The sequence below is a fragment of the Sminthopsis crassicaudata genome, chromosome 3, assembly GCF_048593235.1.
Source record: "Sminthopsis crassicaudata isolate SCR6 chromosome 3, ASM4859323v1, whole genome shotgun sequence".
Classification (NCBI taxonomy): domain Eukaryota; kingdom Metazoa; phylum Chordata; class Mammalia; order Dasyuromorphia; family Dasyuridae; genus Sminthopsis; species Sminthopsis crassicaudata.
The window spans coordinates 260,321,814-260,344,802 of NC_133619.1; the positions used below are offsets into that span (position 1 = coordinate 260,321,814).

Below are 22,989 nucleotides of genomic sequence, written 5' to 3' on the forward strand. Positions count from 1 at the left end.
TACATTTCCTATGAAAAAATGACTCAGAGCAAGACAAATAACTTACCAGGCACGTGTAAAATGGGAAAAAGAAAAGAACTATTTCCAAATTGTTTCTTTGTACCAGAACATTAGAATCCAATAATGATGCACACAAAGATTTTATCTGTAGATGATAAAACATCATATTAAATTTATACCTCCAAGACATTTTAATTAATATTTCTGAACTGTTAAGTTTTGTTTTATCAGTGATTGAATTGTTTCTTTCACATTTGTCTTCTCCCTTCAGATATATTACCCTTTGTACTCTGCCAAGAAATAAATGCACTTTCATTGCCCCAAGTCTCATCCATTCCTCTTTACTTAATAGAATTTTGGAATGAGTGGTAGGAATGTCTAATTTTAACCCCGTTCCACTTCTGACAAATAGCCATAATTGAAAAGAGCACAGCATCCCTACTTCCCCTACGAAGAATATAGAATATCACTCAGAAGGGAACATGATTTCACTTTTCTGCAGTATAGAGAATTCCTGATAAAATTCTCACTATCTAGCAAACTAGCACCTGCTCTCACAGTTTCCTGGAAGCAGTGAGAAATTAAGTGATTTGCCCACAGTCACACAGTAGTGGAAAAAATACTTGTGCTACCTATTTCATAGGATCATAAGGATAATGCAAAGCAGTACATATACATAAATATAAAGTTGGTTTAGACCAGTGCTTTTACTGGCATGAGGAACTCTAAATGTTGAAAATCTTTGCTATCAAAGGAAATCCTTAATTAACCAATAATTTATTATCTTATAGATTTTATTGGGGCACTGAAAGGTTCAGTGACTTGTGCAGGGTCAAAAGGATAATGTACTTTAGCCCAGATCTTCCTGAATCCAAGACCAGTCTTTTATCTACTATATCACACTGCCTCTCTAAGTACTATATAAAATAATTGATAATAATTTAGTTATTTTCTGACACATTTTAAAGACTTCAAAAAACTTCAAAGCCACAAGACTGACTTTTAAAATAGGTAATAGAATTTACTGCGACAATATTATCTTTTTTGTGAGAAATGAAAAACAAAATTAAATTGAAGTTTCTTTGGAACTGATTTCAGGATCAGTTTATATGTCACATAAAAGAAATGGTCTCATGACTTCATAATTATGTTGTACTACTGATATCACTAAAATAGGTATTGACCCAGTTTTATTACATACTTTATTCACAAATTTGGCTCTTTTAGCTACTTCTAAAAAGATTTTTGAGACACAAAGTTCCATATATGAAAAATCAATGTACTAGGTTGGTCAAAAATCATTAATATTAATAATCAAATACCATAATATTAAAATTATTTTTTCTTAGAATTGACATAATTATATCTTCTATTGACATACATACATGTACATATATAGAGATATGGATATACTTGTATATGTAGATAGACACTTGTCACATGCACATGCATGTATGTGTTTACTTATACTCATATATATTGGGATATTTTGGAACAAAGAGTTCCAAAATATATTTTGAACTTCATTAACATTATTGGATTATACTTGGGGCCTCTCAAGGCAATTTTAGAATCAGACAACATTCCTTTAGGCTTTCAGTTTCTATTTATTAAAGAAAAATATAATCACCTTACCATATTTTCAGCTTAACACCCCAAAACTAAGACCATTATTCATCTCACAGTGACTTATGGAACATTCTATTTCCCCTAAAACTTACTTTCTTCTCTACTGTTTATTTTCAAGAGCTTGGAAGAATAATCTGCATGGAAAATAATAGGGAAGAAACAAAAGCAGAGATCAAACCTCTTCAACCCTTACATGTCTTCTGAAAAATATAACGAACTTACTGTGAGTTGATAATCAGTCCCCAGCATATATGTCTGTTCATGACCAGGCAACTCTCTTTGTATGTGGTTGACCACAAAAAGGGATGCAGGGAGCCTTATGGAAGGACTCACCACAACTGCTCCCCACAGTGCAGTGTAGAATACATCTTTGCCGACAACATGGGACAGTCTCAGAAGCAAAGCATCTGTTCTGTTACAAAATTGTAAAATTATTATCAAAGACTTCATTCTCCATATTTTCATTCCATATCTAGTCTAACTGTGGTATACTTTTTGGAAAAATCCCTCAACACAAAATCTAGGGACTAAAGCTAGAAATTAGTGTTTTAGTATTAATTACTTTGTTCTATGGGTTACATAATTTAGACCTGTTGTGAATTATAATTTTTATCATTCTTTATCTTTCACAGAACAAATGTACAAATAACATTTAATGATACCAATTTATGTTTCATTATAAAATATTCATAAAGAATTTGCAGGTTATAATGCTGGCTATTTTTATTATAGTAGGTTCCTACAGCTGCCAAGTTAGCTTATTTTTTCAAAGTAGAGCAAGAATAAATTTCATTTATTTAACCAGACGGAATAGAAGACTTAATGGAAATTGCCAAATAATTTATGATTTCAATATCAGTAAGTCCCAATTAGTTACTTTTTGTTATATCTCTAAAATATCTTTAAAGCTCTTATCTCTCACATATAAAAATATTTGTAGGTGCTTTTATCTTCTCCTGTTTACTCTAGTTCTTTTTTTTTTTCTTTATCCTCTTATCATTTACTGAGAGAAAGGCCCATGAATAAAACATTTGAGGATTTCCACAGCTTACTAAATTTCAGTGCTAGCCTAGAAGACACAAGGCTGTCATTTACTGGTGAAGTTAACTAAAACAAGACCAAACATTTCATACTTGGGAACTTTCAGCTACTTAAATAGAATTAGAATTAATTAAATTAATAGAATTAAATAGAATAGTATTTCAGAAAGCCCTTATTTCATAATATTTAGCAGCATTATTCGTTCACTGATTGATTTAATAATTATAACTAACACATAGATAGTTTTTTTGTTTGTTTGTTTTGTTTTGTTTTTTAAGGTTTTCAAAACATCTGATCCTTAACAACAACACTGGGACATAAGTGCTATCATTATCCAGATTTAACAGATTAGGATTTGGAAGTTGAAAAAGTTAAGTGATTTATCCAAGATGAAATTCCAGAACTCTATCTGCTATACTATCTACCTGCCTTTAAACCCCCTTATTAGCTATCTATTACATACAATGTACTAGGGAATACAATGATGATAAAATAGCAGTTCCTGCCCTTGGGGAGTTCATATTGGAGTGGTAGAATGCAATACATACAGAGACAAGTTAAATACAAGCTAAGATGTGTTAGATCCAACTAAGCACAATTATAAAGTTAACACAGAAAGAAAAGGAAGGCAGAAAGAAGAAGGATTCATTGAAAAGATGACCCTTAAGCTGGGCCCTGAAAAGGATAAAAGAAATTCGGATAGGTAGAGATTAGAAGGAGCAAATACATCTGAGGAACAAGAAAAGCCTGTGTGAAGATATAGAAGCAGGGCCCAGTTTACTGATTTCAGAGAAAAGCTAGCAAGTCTGTTTGGCTGAAATATAGAGCTTAAGAAGGGGAACAATGTGAAATAAAATTGGAAAAATGAATTAGTACTACATTGTGGAGAATTACCTTTTACTAGACATATACACCCCAAAGAGTTTACTAAATAGAAAGAAAAATTCTACATATACTAAAATATTTTTTCATAATAGAATGTGAAAAGATCAAACTAACATTGCTTCAAATTTATACTGTATAGCTTTCTGCTGTATTGATTCTGCATTATAACTGATTTTATGAAGTATTGATTTTATAATTGAGTCTGAATCTGCCTAAAGCCACTTTGCCATATCCTTGAGTTAAACTTAGGAATTTCTTTCCCTCCAAATTAGTTTAAAGATACAATTAAAGAAAAATTGTCATCCCTCAAACTGGGATAGTTTCAAGTCCCAGAAGTTAACTTAGTGCCATCCATTCCCAAAGGAATCTGTCCTTGCCAGTCTTTTTGAAACCTGGAAAAATTTTCTCTCTTCCAAGGAGACCAATCATGTTATCCCCACCTCCACAATGCTATCTACCTTGTAATCAATTGCATTATTTTCTTCACCTACCTAACTCTGTACTTCCCAAAACTATATGAAAGTCAATAAGCCTTTTCTTAGGGTCTTCAATTAAGAGACCATCAATCCAATGTATAAATTACTGCTAGCTTAACTAATAAACTGATCATGTTCAGACTACTCTCTCTTATTTTACCTTAATTTTCAAATGTAATAAGTGTTTGCAGTAGTAAAAAGGGAAAACAAAACCAGTGTCCATTGACTGAAATTTAGCAGTGTTTTAGCATTTGAACCATGATTTATTTTTTCAAGTTTTATTTTGTTTTCTTTTGAAGATAGGACTTGTAATATAGAAGGAAAGACATGAATGGATGGCAAAAAATTATAAGTAGTGACTAAAGGCGACTTTTTCTATGAATTTGACAGTAAAAAGATGAAAAGAAAAAGTTTGAGCAGGTAGTAGAATTATGGGAAGATTTTTAAGTATAATATTTACTTTTAATGATGGTCACATTTGAAAAGAACTGTCACTTCAAAGCATAGTTCTAACAAGAGAGTAGACAATCAAATTCTGAATCATGTCTATAGATATATTTTATTTAGTACATTTGTTAAAGTGGGGGTCACAAACTATGACCTGAGATCCAAATCCAGTCCATACATTTTTGTACAGCCCTACAACTTTATTTAAAATATAAAAAACAACTTATACTTTAACATATTTAACATTTATTGGTCAACCTGCCATCTGGGGGAGGGAGTGGGGGAAGGAGGGGAAAAATTGGAACAAAAGGTTTTGCAATTGTCAATGCTGAAAAATTACCCATGCATATATCTTGTAAATAAAATAAAATAAAAATATAAAAAACAAAAATTAAAACAAAACAAAATTCTTGGTTCTCCCCTTGATACACTTTGACAAGCTTTGTTCTGAAGTATAAAAAAAATTCACAATATGATAAAGGCAGTTTTTCTTTGGCTTATTCCTGAAAGGAATTTTAAAAATTTGAATTAAAAAAAAAAATGAAACCACTCATTGCTTTGAATAAGAGTTTAGTATTGGTGTTTTTAGTTTTATTTTTTCCTTCTCTCTTTTTTTTTTCTGCAGCCTTTATATGGAAACAGCACATTCCCAATGTTGACAGTAGCTTTATGAGGTCAATTTACTTTATAATTCTGCTTTTTATCATACTTTCTGCATGTATATTTTACCTTGTTTACTAGATCATAAGCTCTTTGAAAAAAGTGGCAGTGTCTTATTTGAGTTCAGTACCCAGCCCACAGTCAGTACCTAAAAGGGACTGAATTTGCCAAAAATTATTTGAAGGAACCCCTCTAGGCCTTAATTTCTATATCTGTTTGTAACTCCATGTCCCAAGTTACCTCCCGAGTTCTCCCTAGAAGACAGCTATCCTAAATTCAAGGCACCTATATGTCTATATTATTAACACTTTACTTTTAATAATCAGTCAAGAGACAGAACTAGATCAAAGCAAAGGTATTTATAAGAATGGTACTTACAAAACATTTTCCCCATAAAGCTAGGACATATTCTACAACAATTACACTAAGCATCTTTAAAAAGAGTGGGCACACAATCAGAATACATTCATAGAGAATTACACACATATCAAAAACCTTGCATGCTTCTGGCACTGTAAAGCACCAATATTCCTTCGCTTATAATATCCTCATGCTGCCATTCTGCCAGGCAAATTGCTCAGCTAATTTCACTGTGCCCATTCCTTTTGTAGCTCAGCCTCTGAAGATCAAGGTTTGCTCTATTCTCAAATCACACAAAGACATACTCTTCGAGCTGTCTCCTCACTCAGCTCCCCAGACCCCATCCTCTGTTGGATTTGGTGTCTCCTACTTGGCAAAGAAGTCTAAAAGATACAGCCAATGAGGTGGGAAAGGGAAAGAAATCTCTCTGACTCCAAAAGGGACATTATTTCTTTTTAAGCACTGTGTTCTTTGATTGTTGACTCTCTTATCTGTTGCCAGTGACTGATCACACATCTCACAGCCAAGCTGTATTTACTCTCACTCCTTAGAGAGCATGTCTCAATTTTTAATGGTCTCTAAGAGTCCACAATTCTGAGTTCACAGATAACTAGTTCCTCTCTTATTCCATGGGGTTATAGTTGGTCCTTCCTTCTTGAAGAGGACCATGACAGGGAGATGATACCATGATATGGAGCTGAATTGGATTTAAATCAGGGAGGGATGTGCAAGGTAACCTGCCTCACTTTCCCCTCCAGAATCATCTGGGTCCAGTGGTCAGATATAGATCAGGATGTTTGGAAATGGCCCTGGTATAAAAGAGTATAGGTAAATCTTTGTGCTTAGTCTAAAATCTTATCTTCTTGTCTTTGTTACCTATCCCTAATCTTTTGGGATTTCATCTACAGAAGCACAAGTAAAATGTGGATAACGGCATTTGTTACATTTCATTACATAAATACCTATTGTTACTTATTTATAATATGTACCTATTTATGAGGTAAAATATATACAATATATATAAGCATATATGATATATATTTATGAGGTAAAATATTTGAAAACACTTTAAAAAGGAAAAAGTACAAAAACCCAAAGCAGTGGTCCTCAAACTTTTTAAATAGGGGGCCAGTTCACTGTCCCTCAGACTCTTAGAGGGCCGGACTATAGTAAAAACAAAAACTCACACTCCGTCTCCGCCCCTCAGCCCATTTGCCATAAGCAGGCAGGTCACATAAATGTCCTCAGCAGGCCGCATTTGGCCCACGGGCCGTAGTTTGAGAATCCCTGGCCTAAAGCATAAAATACTCTCCCATGCCCACATATTCCATCCTTAGTTTTGAATTCTATGTGACAATGGGCAAAGAGTAGAAAGATCTGCATCTATGATACTATTATCTTGTCTTCCCTTCACATTAGTTTCTTGACAAAATTAAGATAAAGAAACTATTTTGTATACTTAAAGTGCTATTTTGAAGCTATGGTTTCCCCTTTTAATTACTTATAGGAATAGGCACTGTACCCATAAATTCATAGGGAATTGGTAAGTGTGGATACTTCCTCTACCATATCGCTCAGCAACTTCTCTGTCTTAGTGCTTAGAGTTCTGAGAGGTAAAATGATGTGCCCAGAATCATAGAGCCAGTGTATCAAGACTTGAATGCAATCTTCTTAGCTATGAGGATTTGGTCTATATCCATCATGCACTGATGGAGAAAATAAAAAATCATGTTCCATTATAAATTTTTGTTATATTATTACAACTCTGTCCTCATTGCAGCAAAGCAATCCTTTTTATCTCCCAAACTGACTCATTAACCCACTTAGCACAGTAGCTTTTTCCAAATTCTTTCATCCATTAGATTGTAAGCAACTTGAAGGCAGTCACTTTTGTATCCTTAGAGTTTAGCACAGTGCATGGCACAGAATGCACAATATGTTTACTGATTGATTTCTCCCTCCTTAATTTTCCCTCTTTTGACTTTTCTCATCTAAAAATTTTGCTTTGTATTTCAATGAAAAAGATGAGACCCAATTCCCTGTTCCTCATTTCATATCACTAAAATGCCTTCTGCCATTACCTCCTCCTTCTCCCCTTTTTCACATGAAGAGATAGGTAACTCTTGCCAAGTTATCTCATTCCAATTATTCTCCAATAGAATGTTCCCTGTATCATCCCCACTCTTATTAATATTTAATCTCTTCCTGTCTATTGGCTGCTTCCTTATCATCTATGTACATAGCCATTTCTTTCCCAAAATTCATTCCCAATCCATCCATCTAGTCCCAATAACTATCATTATATCTCTCTCCTCTTTTTTTCTGGTTAAATTCTTTTAAAAAGGACATCCACAATAAGTACTTCTACTTCCTCTGCTTATATTCTCTTTTAAGTAACTGCAGTTTGGCTTTTGATCATTTCACCAAAATTGCTGTATCCAAAGTTACTACTGTCTTCTTAATTGCCAAATCTAAAGGCCATGTTTCCATCTTTATCCTTTTTGATGTCTTTAGAGTCTTGAACAATATTCATTTTATTCTTTTCTTTAACATTCTTTTCTAAGTTTTCATAATAATGTTCCCTCCTTATTCTCTTCCCAGCTATCCAATTATTTCTTCTCTGTGTCCTTTGCAGGATCTTCATTCATGTCATGTTTGAAAGCCATGGGTGTCCCACAGAACTCTGTCCTTCACTCTCTTATCTTCTCCTTCATTTGGTGATCAAATCAGCTCTCATGGATTTAGTTACCTATATGCAAATGATTTTCAGGTCAACTTGTCTAGCCTTCATCTGTCTCCTGAACTCGTGTCAAATCTCCAACTATCTATTAAATATCTTGAACTACAAGTTCCAAAGACATCTAAAACTCAAAATATCCAAAACCAAACTCAGTTTCTTTCCCATAAAAATCTCCAGTCTTCCTAATGTTCCTATTATCATCAAGCATACTGCCATTTTCCCAGTTCCTCAGGCTTGAAAGCCAAGCATCATCCTCAAATCCTCTCTCACCTCCCATATCCCATAAGTTGCCAGGTTCTGCCATTTTCACTTTTATAACATATTCAGTAAATGCCTTCCCTCTTATAAGGCAACCCCAAAGATTGCTTTTCACACTTGGAGTATTGCAATAACCTGCTGACTTGTCTCCTTACTTTACTCCATCTTTTACTTAGTTCTCAAATTGATCTTTCTAAAACCCATGTTTAACCTTGTCATGTCCTTCTTTCTAAATCAATAAACTCTAGTGACTCTTTATTGACTTTCAAGTTGAAATATAAAATCCCCTTTTACCTTTTGAAGTCTTTTATAACTTGACTCACTGTTTCCTTTTCAGTCTTCTTACACATTTCTTTTCTCCATGATCCACTGACATTAGCCTTGTTACTGGAACTTGAACCTAGTACTTCATCTCTTGATTTGGTATTTTTCACTGACTATGCCTCATGCCTGAAATACTCTCCCTCCCCATCTCTGACTCCTAATTTCTCTTTTTTCAAGTCACAGTTAAAGTTCCACCTTTTGTAAGAAGCCTTCTCCAATCCTCCTTTATATTAATGCCTTCCCTCTAAGAAGACATTCTATTTATCCTTTATAAAATATATTTGTAAATAGTTATTTTCATGTTGTTCCTCCTAATTCTGATTAAACTGTAAGCTACTTAAGAGCAAAAGATGATTTTTTTTTTTGCCTTTCTTTATATTCCTAATAATTGGCACAATGTCTGTGTAAGTGCTTAATTAATGATAGGTTATTGAGTCTAATAATATCCACATCTATATAGTACTTTATATTGCAAGTTTATTTTATTATATCTTTTTTTTTTTTTTTTTACAGATGGAGAAAGTGAGATTTAGTAAAGAGAAAAATAAACAGCTAACAAATATTACAGCTACAATTTAAATCCCTCTTCCTAAATCCAAGCCCTATTCCATGTTTACAGTTAAGAGGAAAAAAGAGGTGCTTTTACTCCTCCTCTAAAAAAGACCTCCCCTACTTCCATGGAAGGAGAATATAAGATACAGCTTCCATTTTAAGTTACTGTTGATAGATAGGTATAAATTCTTACCTGTCATAAATCTCTGAGCCCTCCTCTAGGCCAGGCAGCAGTCCAATAACAAATGCCTGAAGACTTGGAAGAAGCAACTTCTTTAGTGGAAGAAAGTATTTCTCATACAGACCAAGAAGGACAGGTCTCACTGACACTGCTCCATTTGTCAGAAGGGGAAACAAGCCACAACTGAGAGAAAGGAAAAAGAAAAGACCAATAATACTTTCTAATCTGAAAATTAAACATGCTTTCTTGATAAGAAAATAAAATTTCAAAAAGCAAACCTACCTGTAAAGGAACAAATCTTTGGCGAGCCATTTTGTCCCTATAATTTTAAATATGATTTCATAGGTCTCTAGGGCTTTCAAATGTACTCCACTAGGTAAAGCTGGATGCAAACACTGAGCTAATCTCTTACTGATAATGAGACGTCTTGGCAACAGGGAATATGTCAGATTACTCTGAAGAGCCTGTAAAATAGGTAATACACAAAAAGATGACTTTGATAGTTAAATGTAAATCTAACACTCCTAGAATGCTAACATGAGGAAAGCACAATACCAGCAATTTTTCTTTAGTCTTGAGTATCATCACTAGAATTAAAATACTATCAACATACTGAAATGAGTAGGAAGAATATAAACAAATAAACACAAGGAGAGTGCAACAAGGGAAATTAATTTCAAGGAACTTAACATGAACAAATTGTTTACGTTTTTTACATGGAAATGTATACCATATATTTAAAACTGACATCAGTAATTGGATAACTCAAAAAATTGTTGGGGCAGAGCTAAGTGATCTGTCTCTAAAAAGCAAAAATATTTAGGAAAAGCTAAAAATAGTAATTATGTTATACAAATGAAGTGCACAGGAAGAAAAGACAGAGGTATTAGAGGGAGGAGAAGGGCTTGTAGTTCTAAATCAAAAAATGGGTTGAATAATAGGCAATGCTACATATATTGCACAAAGGATGTAGCACCCTCCAAAATTATTAAAAAATAAGGGGGGAAGAAATAGGGTAAAGGATAATAGGGTATAGAAGGATATGTAGATTAATGGCAGTGGGATAAGGTGTGTAGATTAATAGAAATGGGATGAAGAGGGAAGGAAAGGATGGAGGAGAAGAAAAAGGAGGGATCCATGGGCAGGGGAGGTTAAGTGATAGCAAAGCAAGTTAAGGAACAGAATTAAAGTAGATGAATTAATAGGGATAGGAAATAAGAGATAAGGAGTAGAATTTATTAGAAAAAAAAAGTAAGGCTAGTAATCATTGATCTTAGACAAAGCCAAATTTAAAGATTCAATCAAGAGAGAAATCTACATTATATGTTAGCCATATTCACATTGTTTTAGATGCGTGTAGGTATATATTTATGTACATTTATGTATGTGTGTATGTATATCTACATGGATCTGTGTTTAACTCTAACTTGCTTCAGAGATATGGGGGGAGTATGAAAGGGAGGAAAAAGAATAAAGTAAGAAGCACACAGCAGAGACAAAAGAATAAATTATAAGAAAGCAAAGAGAAGATGGATTGAGTATGAATATAATCTCTTCTATTATTATATATACTTTCTTGAAATAGAAATTTATTGTTACATATCTTGAATCCTCCCTGATGTTCTGTTGGGTACAGAACAGCTTTTCAGTCTTTCTTTTTCTAATCTGTGTTTTTTTTATTTGGTATTCAGTTCAATAAAAAAATAAAATAAAATAAAGTAGAATTGGCCAAATGGAAAAGAAGGTACAAAAGCCCATTAAAAATTAATTTCTTAAAAATTAGAATTGGACAAGTGGAAACGTGCTTAATGAGACCAAGAAACAATGAAACAAAATCAAAAGAATGAACAAAAAATAATAGATAATGAAAATAGATAATAAATAATAGATAACAAAACATGAAATATATCATTGGAAAAACAATCAACTTAGCAAATAGACTGAGGAGAGAAAATTCAAATATTATAAGACTACCTTAAAGCCATGATCAAAAAAAGAGCCTAAATATCATTATTTCAAGACATTTTCAAGGAAAAGAACCTTGATATCTTAGATCTAGAATGCAAAACAAATGGAAAGAAACTATAGATCACCTCTTGAAAGAGATCCCCAAATAAAAACTCCCAGGAATAATATAGTCAAATTTCAGAGGTCCCCAGACGAAACAGATAATATTGCAAGCAGCCAGAAAGAAACAATTCAAATATCATAAAGCCACAATCAGGGATAAACAAATTTTGTCATCAACACATTAAAAAATATAGAAACTAAATAAAAATGCTAAATACCAATTCCACGGGTCTGGGCTGGCAATCAACAGCTACCAGCAAGACAGAGAGCTTCAATGGGCCAAAACTGCAGGACCAAAGACATTAAAAAAATGGGGAAATAATTGGGAGGGAGTAAAGAATGCAGGGGTGTGATGTTCCCTCTTCCAAACACAGCTCCTACTGAACCCCAAGATATAAAGGCACTTTATCTTTAAAGAAACCTGAAATTTATTTGGGGAAGTAGGTAAACTTGGGAGTGAATTTTGAAGCAGTGCAATTTTCTTCATCCTTAATGTTTTTCTAAGGTGAAATTGGATATAAACATAAACCAAATTTGGATTATGCTTAAATTGTTCCCTAATATCAATCTCATTGGAACAAATCTATATTTTCCAAACACATTTTAACAGAACAGGCTCATTTATTCATAAGCTTCTTTTTTCATAAGGATTGTTTCTTTCTTTGTATCCTTAGTACCTAGAACAGTTCATGGCACTTACAGAGCAGACACTTAATAAATGTTATTTGATTGTGTGACTTTGTGCAAGACACTTAGATACTCGGGGTCTCAGTTTCCTCATCTATAAATGAAGGGGTTTAGACTTTCTAGCTTTTAAATCTATGATCCTACATCAATTTATTTACTTAACTTTTGGGAAGAAGAAAAGGGGTTTATTTCTCTTTTTACTATACATGTCTTGAGAGCAGACTTTTTTGGTATATCTTTGTACCTCTCCACTGTGCTTAGCATATAATAAATAGACACTCAATGACTATCATTTGATTTGAAGAAAATAGTCTACAACTAGGCTCTTGTGTATAACATGATAATGAAGTCTGTATCCCAAAGCAATCAAAGAAAAAGGAAAATGATCTATATGTACAAAAATCTCAGCAGCTCTTTTTTGTGGTGGCACTGAATTGAAAATTGAAAGGATGTTTGTCAAGTGGAGAATGGCTGGACAAGTTATGTTACATGATTGTGGTGAAATACTGTTGTGCTGTAAGAAATGACAAGTAGGACAGTTTCAGAAAAAACCTGGAAAGATTTAAAATGAGCTAATGCAAAGTGAAGTGAGCAAAATCAGAATAACATTGCATATAGTAACAGCAATATTGTAGCAATAATCAATCATGAAAGAATAAGCTATTCTGATCAATACAATGATCCATGACAATTCCAAAGGCCTCATGATGAAAAATTTTCAGAGAAAACTTGGTTAATCTAAAGATCAAAAAAAAAGTTTACTTATCCAGAGAGAAAAAATTTCATCCAGAGATGTTATAAAAACTTCAATTAAAAAATAAAAAATAGTCCACCTTGAAAGATATCTATAGTTTTCTGAGACACATCAATAAAGTGTTTATCTCACTAATCTCAAACTTTGTATCAAGCTTTTTTTTATTTTTTTAATTTTATTTATTTATTTTTAATGTAGTAGAGATATCTGATTTCTAGGATCTTCTGATTCAAATGGTTCTTAGACTGGAATTTTGAGAGTCACTATTCTGGATGACAATGGCAGAAGTCAGGTGGCCTCGGTAGCTTTAGTTAATTTTATATTGGTGATCCGCGAATTTGTTTTAGTTATGATTGCTTATTTAAGTATTTTGTATTTAAACATTTTAAAAATAATTAAATTGGAGGAATGTTAAATTTTCTTCAGGTAATTGCAACTACAAAATTACAAATGCAAGAAATAATGCCATTGCTAGGTATTTCACATTTCACAAAAGGACATACTGAGAAAAAAAATAAGTCCCTTATGTAGCAGAATATTTATAGCAGTACTTTTGGCAGTAGCAAAGAACAGAAAATTAAGTGGTTGTCCATCGATTAGGGAATGACTAAACAAATTATGGTACATGGATATAATAGACTATTATTGAGCTAAAAAAAACCCCAACAAATACAATGGGAAGACTTGCATGAAATGATGTAAAAGTGAAGTAAGCACAGCCAAGAAAACTATCTATCTATCTATCTATCTATCTATCTATCTATCTATCTATCTATCTAATAACTATAACAATGCAAATGTAAAGAACCACCACCACCACCACCAAAAAAAAAAAGAATTTCTCAATTCTGGGAAAAGAAAAACCTTGAAACCTATTCATCCCCCTTCTAAACTAAATTCATTCTTTCTTCCTTCCAACTTGAAAAGCCTTTAATCTTTCCTCCAATTAGAAATCTGATTACCTAAATTTATATCCTAGTTTGTAACATGGTTTTCTCTTAATTATTATTATTATTTTTTTTTTGCTGAGGCAATTAGGGTTAAGTGACTTGCCCAGGGTCACACAGCTAGGAAATATTAAGTGTCTGAGAGCAGATTTGAACTCAGGTCCTCTTGACTTCAGGGCTGGTGCTTTATCCAGTATACCATCTAGCTGCCCCCTGATTAATTATTCTTAATAATTATAATAACATAATATAATAATAATATATTATGCATTAATAATATAATAATACATAAAAATCTATCTCACTCTGTATTCTGGGTCTTTGGACTAGCTGGAGAGTTCACTGACTATGACTATTTTGCTAATAAACCACATAGCTTGAATTGTTTCCTCAGTTATTATTCATTATGTACCACAACTCCTTTGTGCAGAAAGCTACAGGCTTTCCTATTGCCTCTGGGGATCAATATAAACTCAATTTAACTTTTAAAACCCTTACCTTCTGGTTCCAATCTACCTGTCCAGTTATATTACTTTTCCTTTCAGTATGAACTTTAAAATTCAGTCAAATTTCCTATTTACTGTTTCTCATAAAGAATTCTATTTCCTGTCTCTGCAAACTTAGGATATCCATTGTACTGGGAATGGATGCCCTCTTCATTTTCACATGTTAGAATTGATAACTTTCCATTTTTAAATTTTTTATTATATAACTAATAAATATTCACAAACATGAACATTTCAACAGTTGAACAAACGATTTTAAAAGTTTACAAATGAAATAGGGTAGTGAGTAATCGACCTGTCAGTTGACACCTGTTTCTGTGTAGCCTACACAAAGTCAAGCCCTTTTATGCTTGATCTGTGACCTCTTCTTGCCCTGATGCATAGCTTTTCCCTAAACTAGAATGCTTTGCACTGGTTACATTCTTGACACAAATAAAGACATCTAAATAACTGGAGAAATATTCATTGCTTATAAATAGGCTGAGACAATATAATAAAAATGACTAGACTATTTAGATAGTATCATACCAATCAAAGCACCAAGAATTACTTTATAAATCTAGAAAAAGTAATAACAAAATTCATCTAGAGAAATAAAAAGTCAAGAATGTTAAAGGAATTAATGATCAAAAAATGTGAAGGAAGGGAACCATGTAGTACCAGATATAAATCTATATCACAAAGTAGTAATCATCAAACAGTTAGTGCTGGTTAAAAAACAGAGTGGGTTGATCAATGGAATAGATTAGGTACACGTTATACAGAAGCAAATGAGCAGAGTTCCCTAATGTTAGACAATTCCAAAGATCCCAATTATGAAGTCAAGAACTCAATTATTTGGGGAAAAAACTGTTAAGAAAACTAGAGAGTAGTTGGCAAAAACTCTGTATAGACCAACATCTCACATCACATAACAAGAAAACCTCAAAATAGATAGATCAGTTAGAAGTAAACCATTTTGTTATAAGCAAATGGGAAACAAAGAAATTTTTATTTGTCAGATCTGTGGATAGGCAAAGAATCTGTGACCAAACAAATGATAGGGAGATTCAGAGGAGGCAAAAAGGATAATTTTGAATATATAAAGTTTAAAATTTTTAGCATAAACAAAACCAATGTAGTCAAAGTTAGAAGGAAAGCAGGAAAGTGGAGGGGGTTGATGGATTTATATCAAGTTTCTATGATAAAGGCCTCATTTTTCAAATACATGGAGAACTAAGCCAAATTTATAAAAACAACCCCCCCAAACCCAAAACCAAAATCATTCCTCAATTGATAAATGATCAAACTGGCAGTTTTCAGAAGAAATCAAAGCTAACTATAGTCATATGAAAAAAATGCTCTAAATCACTATTGATTAGAGAAATGCAAATTAAAAAGAATTCTGAAGTGCCTATAAGATTGGCTAATATGACAGGAAGGGAAAAATGACAAATGTTGGAGGGCATGTGGGAAAAGTGGGATACCTACTGAACTGTTGGTGGAATTCAGAACTGATCCAACCATTTTGGAGAACAACTTGGAACTATGAATGAAAGGCCATAAAATCAAGCATATCCTTTGACTCAATAATACCACTACTAGATCTGTATCCCAAAGAGATCAAAGAAAAAGGAAAAGGATCTACATGTATAAAAATATTTACAGCAGGTCTTTTTGTGGTGGCAAAGAACTGGAAATTGAAGAGAAGTCTATCAATTCGGGAGTGGCTGAACAAAAAGTGGTATGTCATTGTAATGGAATATTATTGTTCTATGAGAAATAACAAGCAGTATAGTTTCAGAAAAAAATGGGAAGATTTATATAAACTGGTGCAAAATGAGGCAAACAGAACTGGGAGAACATTGTACATGGTAAGAGCAATACTGTACAACGATCAACTGTCAATGACTTAGCACTTCTCAGCAATATTTCAAAAGGCTTATGAAGAAAAATGTTATCTATCTCCAGAGGGAGAACTTATACAATCCGTGTGAAGATTAAAACATAATTTTTTCCCTTTCTTAATTTTTCTTATTTTGTTTTTGAAGCACGGGATACATGGAAATATTTTTGCCTAATTTAAATATATAATTGATATAATATTTCTTGCCTTCTCAATGGGTAGAGAAGAGAAGGGAAAGAAGAGAACTTGAACCTAAATTTAAAAAAAAAATGTAAAAATAAGTAATTAGTGATTTTTTAAAAAAGAAATGTTTGCATTATAGATTGAACAGTATGAAAATATCTCCTCAAATCTGGAGCACTGTTACAGCAATCACTCACAATATTCCTTTTTTATGGATAACACTATAGCTCAATAACAATAATCATAACCATAAAAAGAGAAGATATTTGCTAAGTGTGTAAGTCAGTACATAAAATTCCCACAATGAGTACAAATTGTTATCATTTATGGCTGTACTACTATTCTTTATGATAATGTCACTGCATTTTATAAGGTAATAGATAAAGCCATGATGATCTGATGATAACGAGTGATAATAGTGCCATACTGTTATCATACCACAGAATCTAAAATTGAGAAAGTAGGCAGTTGCAAATGTCATACACTAGTATGTGTATGACTAGATTATAAAATCAAACTCAGTAGTGATATTACTGAGTTAAAACTCATTTCAAAGCATTAACTCATGCTTTCCCACTATTCTCATTGCTCTAATAGGAGAGCTCTATAATATTATAGAATAGTCTGTTGTTCAGTCATTTTTTAGTTACGTCTGACTCTTTGTGATCTCATTTGGGGTTTTCTTGGCAAAGATATTGACGTTTTTTGCTATTCCTTCTACAGCTCATTTTTCAGATTTAGAAATAATGTGATAATTGCTCCACATCATTTCTATACTAGGCAATCACATGAAAACATTACTAAATGAGATTACAACAGGCTGACAACATAGTCCAAGGAGACAAGATTTTGGTCTGGTGTTCTTGAGTGATCTACTGTGGGCCATCACTCATCAATGTCTACCTGATGATTTAAACAAAGAAACAAGAATATTTTCCACCCTAGGACCCTTTAGTTATGTCTGGAGGTTTGTAGGATGGGAGTTTCAGCAATTCACAATGCTTCCTTTGATTATGATTCTATTAAAGAAGTCTGAGTCCTCAATCAGATACTTGGGCAAAGGTCCATGTAAGACTTAGTATTCTTCATGTGTGAGAGATCCAGACCCTGAGAGAATCTCAGTACTCATAGAATAAGTACTCCTGGAATAATGTCAGGTATTTGGTATGAAATCGGGAAATCTGTGGACAGCTGAACTGTATAATAAGATTTTTGGGGTTAACAAAGAATAGGAACAGAAACTCTAGAGCATGGATCTAGTAAAGGCATTGGCAAGGTGATGCTCTATTAGAAAAAAATGACTCAACTTATCAAAACCTTTCAGAACCACTGGAAAAAAACTAAGGTTGATGACTGCCTGCTGACTTGGGGAGAAAACTGGCTTTATGGGAAGCATGGAAAAATAAATTTCTACGACTTCTGGCCAAGATAGCTGCCTAAACAGAAGTAGGCAGGTTGACTGCTACATATTCCTGTCAAAACCTTAAAAATTGTACCAGATTAACTGCAATAAACAACTTATTGCAACAGGTACTAAAAACTAAGATTGATGAGGTAATAGGGAACCTCAAAATGATGAGGAACCAAATCATGAGGTAAATACCTAATGAGGAAGTATATACCTCAATAGGATTAAGTGAAGTCTTAGTGGCAGGATTCGGAGTACAGGGAGTCACATGGAGCTCCCCTGCAACCCCTTAGGATTCGGCGCAAGGATACAAAGTTAAATCAGGTCTAGTGGTGGCGAGAGTCCCCTGTAAATGACTTTACAGGCCGAAAACCTAGATGGGTAAAAAGATGTTTATTGCCGGGTTTGGAAGCAACGTTAAGGTCTGGTTAGTAAAAGGTATCTTTCAAATCTCTGACCTCCGATGATTCTAGCTTTGCTCTTTTTATCTGCTTGAAGAAGTAATGGGCGGAGCTCAGGTTAATTCCTTGAAGGCCAGAATTTTGGAGGGCTTTATCCAAGCCAGCTCAGATCTGGTGGGGGGGCTGGGTACAAGCCCAAACTAGTTTGACCAGATCTTGTATCAAAGGGGGTTGAAAACCCAAATCAACTGGAGACTGGGTACAGCCCAAACTGGCTCAGATACTGATCTTTTCCCCTAGGAATATCTTGTCCCAAAGATAGATCAGACAAGGAATCTTAAAGGGGCTACGCCCGCAACAAGATGGCAATAAAAACATGGGGGAATAAAGAAGGCCACAGAAAAACCAGAATTAATCTGGGCAAACAAATTAGAAGCCTTCCATTGTAACCACAGACATTGATAGCCTACAAGATTATGTATTCCAAGATAGCAAGAACAGAGGTCTCCTCTCAGAAAGCCATCACATGGATCAGAAATACAGAGCATGGATCTTCAAAGTCATCAAGAATAGCTGATCACAGTAATGATGAGAATAAGGTAAACTGAATCAAGGGACTCCCAAGTCCCTAAAACTCCATTCTGGGATGCCAATAGAGGTCTCTGAAGATGCAGTCTGTGGACCTCAAAGATCTAGGAAATCCTAACTCCCAGGACATGGTCCACACAAGAATCCAGGGGATCCAAGCAAGACCAAGTAGAACTGACCACCCTACCTAAAGACACAGAAGTGAACTGATTTTATCCCTAAACCAAAGCCTCAGTTAAGAAGATGAATAAATCAAAGAAAACACTAGCCAATATAAAAATTATATCTGGAAAAAGAATGAATAGAAATGTAAAAAACTACAAGCAGGAATTAAAAAAAAAATAGATTTTCCACAAGGTGTAAAAGAATACCTAGACAAAAATGATCAAGAGATTACAAAATGAAATGAAATTGAAAAAGAAAACTTCTGGAAACAGCTATATGGCACAGTGGATTGAGCACCAGCCCTGAAGTCAGGAGGACCTGAGTTCAAATTTGACCCCAGACACTTAATACTTCCTAGCTGTGTGACCCTGGGCAAGTCACTTAATCCCAATTGCCTGGGGGGGGGGGAACCTCTGGAGAAAGGAATTAAAAGGGAAAAAAAGCTTAGAAGACAAAGTCATAAATATTATCCACATAAGTAATAAACTTCCTGAAAACTAGAATAGACCACTCAGGAATCATTATCTATGTGAAATAGCAAGAAATGTATAATCTAAAGATAAAAAGGGGGAAAAAAAGAAGAAAATGTAAATATCTACTCTCAAAAAACCCCCAACAACTTAGAAAATAGATCAGAGTTAAATTTTAAGAATCTTTAGATTCAGAGGTGGGTTCAAAATAATGGGAGTAGAAGAAATAATGAGTTTAGTTTTTCACTATCCCTTCTTAACACTTTTTTTGAAAAATGTACCAGACCAAACTTCATCAGGAAAGTTGATTAAAAATCACAGTGAATCATTTTTCCAGCTCAGGGCACCTTAAAGAGATTGACAAAGTGGTCTACAGTTTCAAGGAACAGAGTCTGGCCAGGAGTATCCAAGACAGGGAGAGCTGCAATTCACAGAGATGGAAAAAGGGCTGAGACAGGGTACCAGTGTGGGAAGCACCAGAGCAGAAAGAGATTTGAGGGATTCCCAGGATGAGCACTAGATACAGAAACTCATGCTACTTGGCAGTTCTGTTGTCCACTCTCTCCAGTTCAGGTTGTAGATTCAGGGTGGAGAATCAGTATTGAGCATGAAACTTTAAGCAAAAGGTAGCTGTGTGGCTGGGATCCCAGTAGGAGAATGGTGACTCATTTCTACCCTTTAGCCCTGCAGGCAAGCCTGACCTGAAATAATCAGGGCATAAGCCTCATACTAAAGACAAATTAGCAGTTCAATTGTTCTGAGCCTACAGATCTTTTAAGTAGGTTAGCAGTGAATAAATAAGTCCAGCAGAAGTCTACAGAAACTTATAACCTAGTACAAGTCAAGAGACTCAAATCTAGGTCAGAAACTTGTAGAATCCAGATCAAAAGAGTGGTGAATATATCTCTCTTTAGATCACATACTTTGGGAATGCTGAAAGCTTGCAGGCTATCAGACTAAGCTGTGAAAACAGAAGATGGATATAAGAAGACAAAAGCTCAGGCCAGGCATCCCCCCCGAAAAGTGGCTTGGCTCTAATTTTAAATCCAAAATCAAGAAATAATCTGGAAGAATGAATAAAAATAAAAATGTTCATCATAAAGAGCTACTATAGTAATAGGGAAGTTCAAGATACAAACATAGAAAGAATGAGTTGAAATTATATACAAACAAATCTTCAAAGAAAAATACAATTTGAATTTAAAAAATCTAAAAATTAGAGGGGTTAAAGCAACAATTTAAAAAAGAGCTAAAAATATTTTGAAAACAAAAGGGAAACAGTAAAGAAAAAAATATATAAAATATATATATATATATATATATATATATATAAAAGGGCAAACTAGGGAAGAGAAGAAAATTAACAGTTTCAAATAGAACAAAATACTTTCTCCTTACCAAAGAAAATAATTCTTTGAAAATTAGAGTTGGCCAAATGAAACTTAACTAATTTTTCAAAAGCATCAAGTAATAATAAAATCAGAATTCTGAAAAAAAACAAAAACAAAAACAGAAAAGGTGAAGTACTATAAGAAAAGAAAAAAACTACTTAGAATACAAATCAAGGAGAGAGAATTTAAAAATCATTGTCTTACTTGAAAGCTACAAGTTTTAAAAAGAAGCCTAAACACCAAATTTCAAGAAATCATAAAAGAAAATTGCCCAGATATTTTAGAATAAGAGAGCAAGGTAGACATTGAAAGAATCTGCTGGTCAACTCTGGAAAGAAACTCCAGTAAAAACTTCCAGGAATATAATGGACAAAACCCAGCAGTCTCAATCAAATAAAAAGTATTGCAAGCAGCCAGAAAGAAGGAATTTAAGCACAGAAGAGCCACAGTCCAGATCACAGAAAATTTTACATCTACCACTATGAAGAAACAGAGGGCTTAGAATAATAATATTTCAGAAGATCGAAGATTCAGACGATTCAGAAGGATCTAATCTTATGATCAAGGATAACCTACCCAGGACAAAATGAGTATAAAGCTACAGGAGCAATATATTGACCTTTAATGGAATAAAAACTTCCAAGCATTTCTGATAAAAAGACCAGAGCTGAGTAGAAAATTTGACATACCAACAAAAGGAGACAAAAAACCATGATCAAGTTAAACTGTTTCTTATGTGGATACACACACACATACAAGTACCCCCTCAAAATGTTGTAATCCCTACAAGTCTTAGAGGAGGTCTGTTTAGTCAGAAGGCCTAGATATGGTTCTATTATGTTTAGATGATCAAAAAAGAAGAAAGGAGTGGGTAGGGAAGAATAATACACAGAGAAAGAAGAGGAGGGAAGAAGAATAGGAAAAATTATGTTATGTAAATGAAAGGAACAATGGGAGTGTCTATATAGAGGGAGATTGATACAGGTGACATGAACCATTCTCTAATCTTAACTGGTTAAAAGAGGGAAGAATATCCATACACACACTTTGGTTCAGAAATACATCTTACCCAATATGGAATAGAAGGGAAAGAGGAAATAATAATAATAATAATTCTCAAACTTACTCATTCTGCCCTCAATGTAAGACCTCCAGTCTTACCTCTCCAATTTCTTCTTAGACATCTCAAATTCAATATCCAGCAAACATCTTAAACTCAACATGTTCAAAATTGAACTCATTATCTTTCCTTTCAAATCTTCCCCACCTCTTACCTTTTCTTTAACTGTAGAGACCACTATCTTGTAGTGTCTTGTAGTATCTTTTAACTTGTAGAGACCACCTATCTCTCAAACTCACAACCTCGGTGTCATTCTTGATTATCTACTAAATCATACTCCCATACTTCCATATATCCAATTTATTTCTAAGGCGTGTAGATTTCACCTTTGCAATATTTCTCAAATACTCTCCCTTGACTACTCCATCACTGTCACCACACTGGTGTAGGTCTCATTGTCAGGCTACTGCAATAGCCTGTTGGCAATTTGCTTGCCTACAGTCTCTCCTACATCAAGCCATCTATCATTTAGCACCAATATGCTTTTCCAAAAGCACAGGTCCAACTCCACTCAATATCCAGGTAGCTCCCCATTGCCGCAGGCATCAAATACAAAATCCTATTTGGCATTCAGAGCTCTTCATAATCTATGTTCCTTCTACTTCCAGTCTTCTCACACCTTATTCCTCCCCAAATATTCTTTGACTGCGTGACATTAGCCTTTTTGGATTCCCTCCATCTCTTGGCTCCAGGCGTTTTCTCTGATTGTCTCCAGTGCCCAGAATGCTCTCTCTATCCAATTTTATTTACTGGTTTCCCTAGCTTTCTTTGAGTCCCAACTAAAATCTTATGTACACGAAGTTTTTCCCTACTCTTTTTAATTCTAGTGTCTTCCCTCTCAATTATTTTGTATTATTCAGC

At 33.9% G+C, this 22,989-nt stretch overlaps 1 protein-coding gene across 7 annotated transcripts in view; it reads right to left on the bottom strand.

The window, feature by feature from the left end:
* Window positions 1–22,989, bottom strand: part of DOP1B (DOP1 leucine zipper like protein B) — a 139,457-nt gene that overhangs the window by 109,721 nt on the left and 6,747 nt on the right. For all 7 annotated transcript variants that reach the window (XR_012488000.1, XM_074300597.1, XM_074300592.1 and 4 more), the window contains 4 exons: window positions 9,836–10,017; window positions 9,566–9,736; window positions 1,852–2,041; window positions 47–145 (listed from right to left, as the gene is read on the bottom strand). Coding sequence is in view for 6 of the 7 variants with exons in the window: in XM_074300597.1 (XP_074156698.1) it covers window positions 47–145; window positions 1,852–2,041; window positions 9,566–9,736; window positions 9,836–10,017 (642 nt within the window). In the remaining variant the exon portion in view is untranslated. The remainder of the gene's footprint in view (window positions 1–46; window positions 146–1,851; window positions 2,042–9,565; window positions 9,737–9,835; window positions 10,018–22,989) is intronic.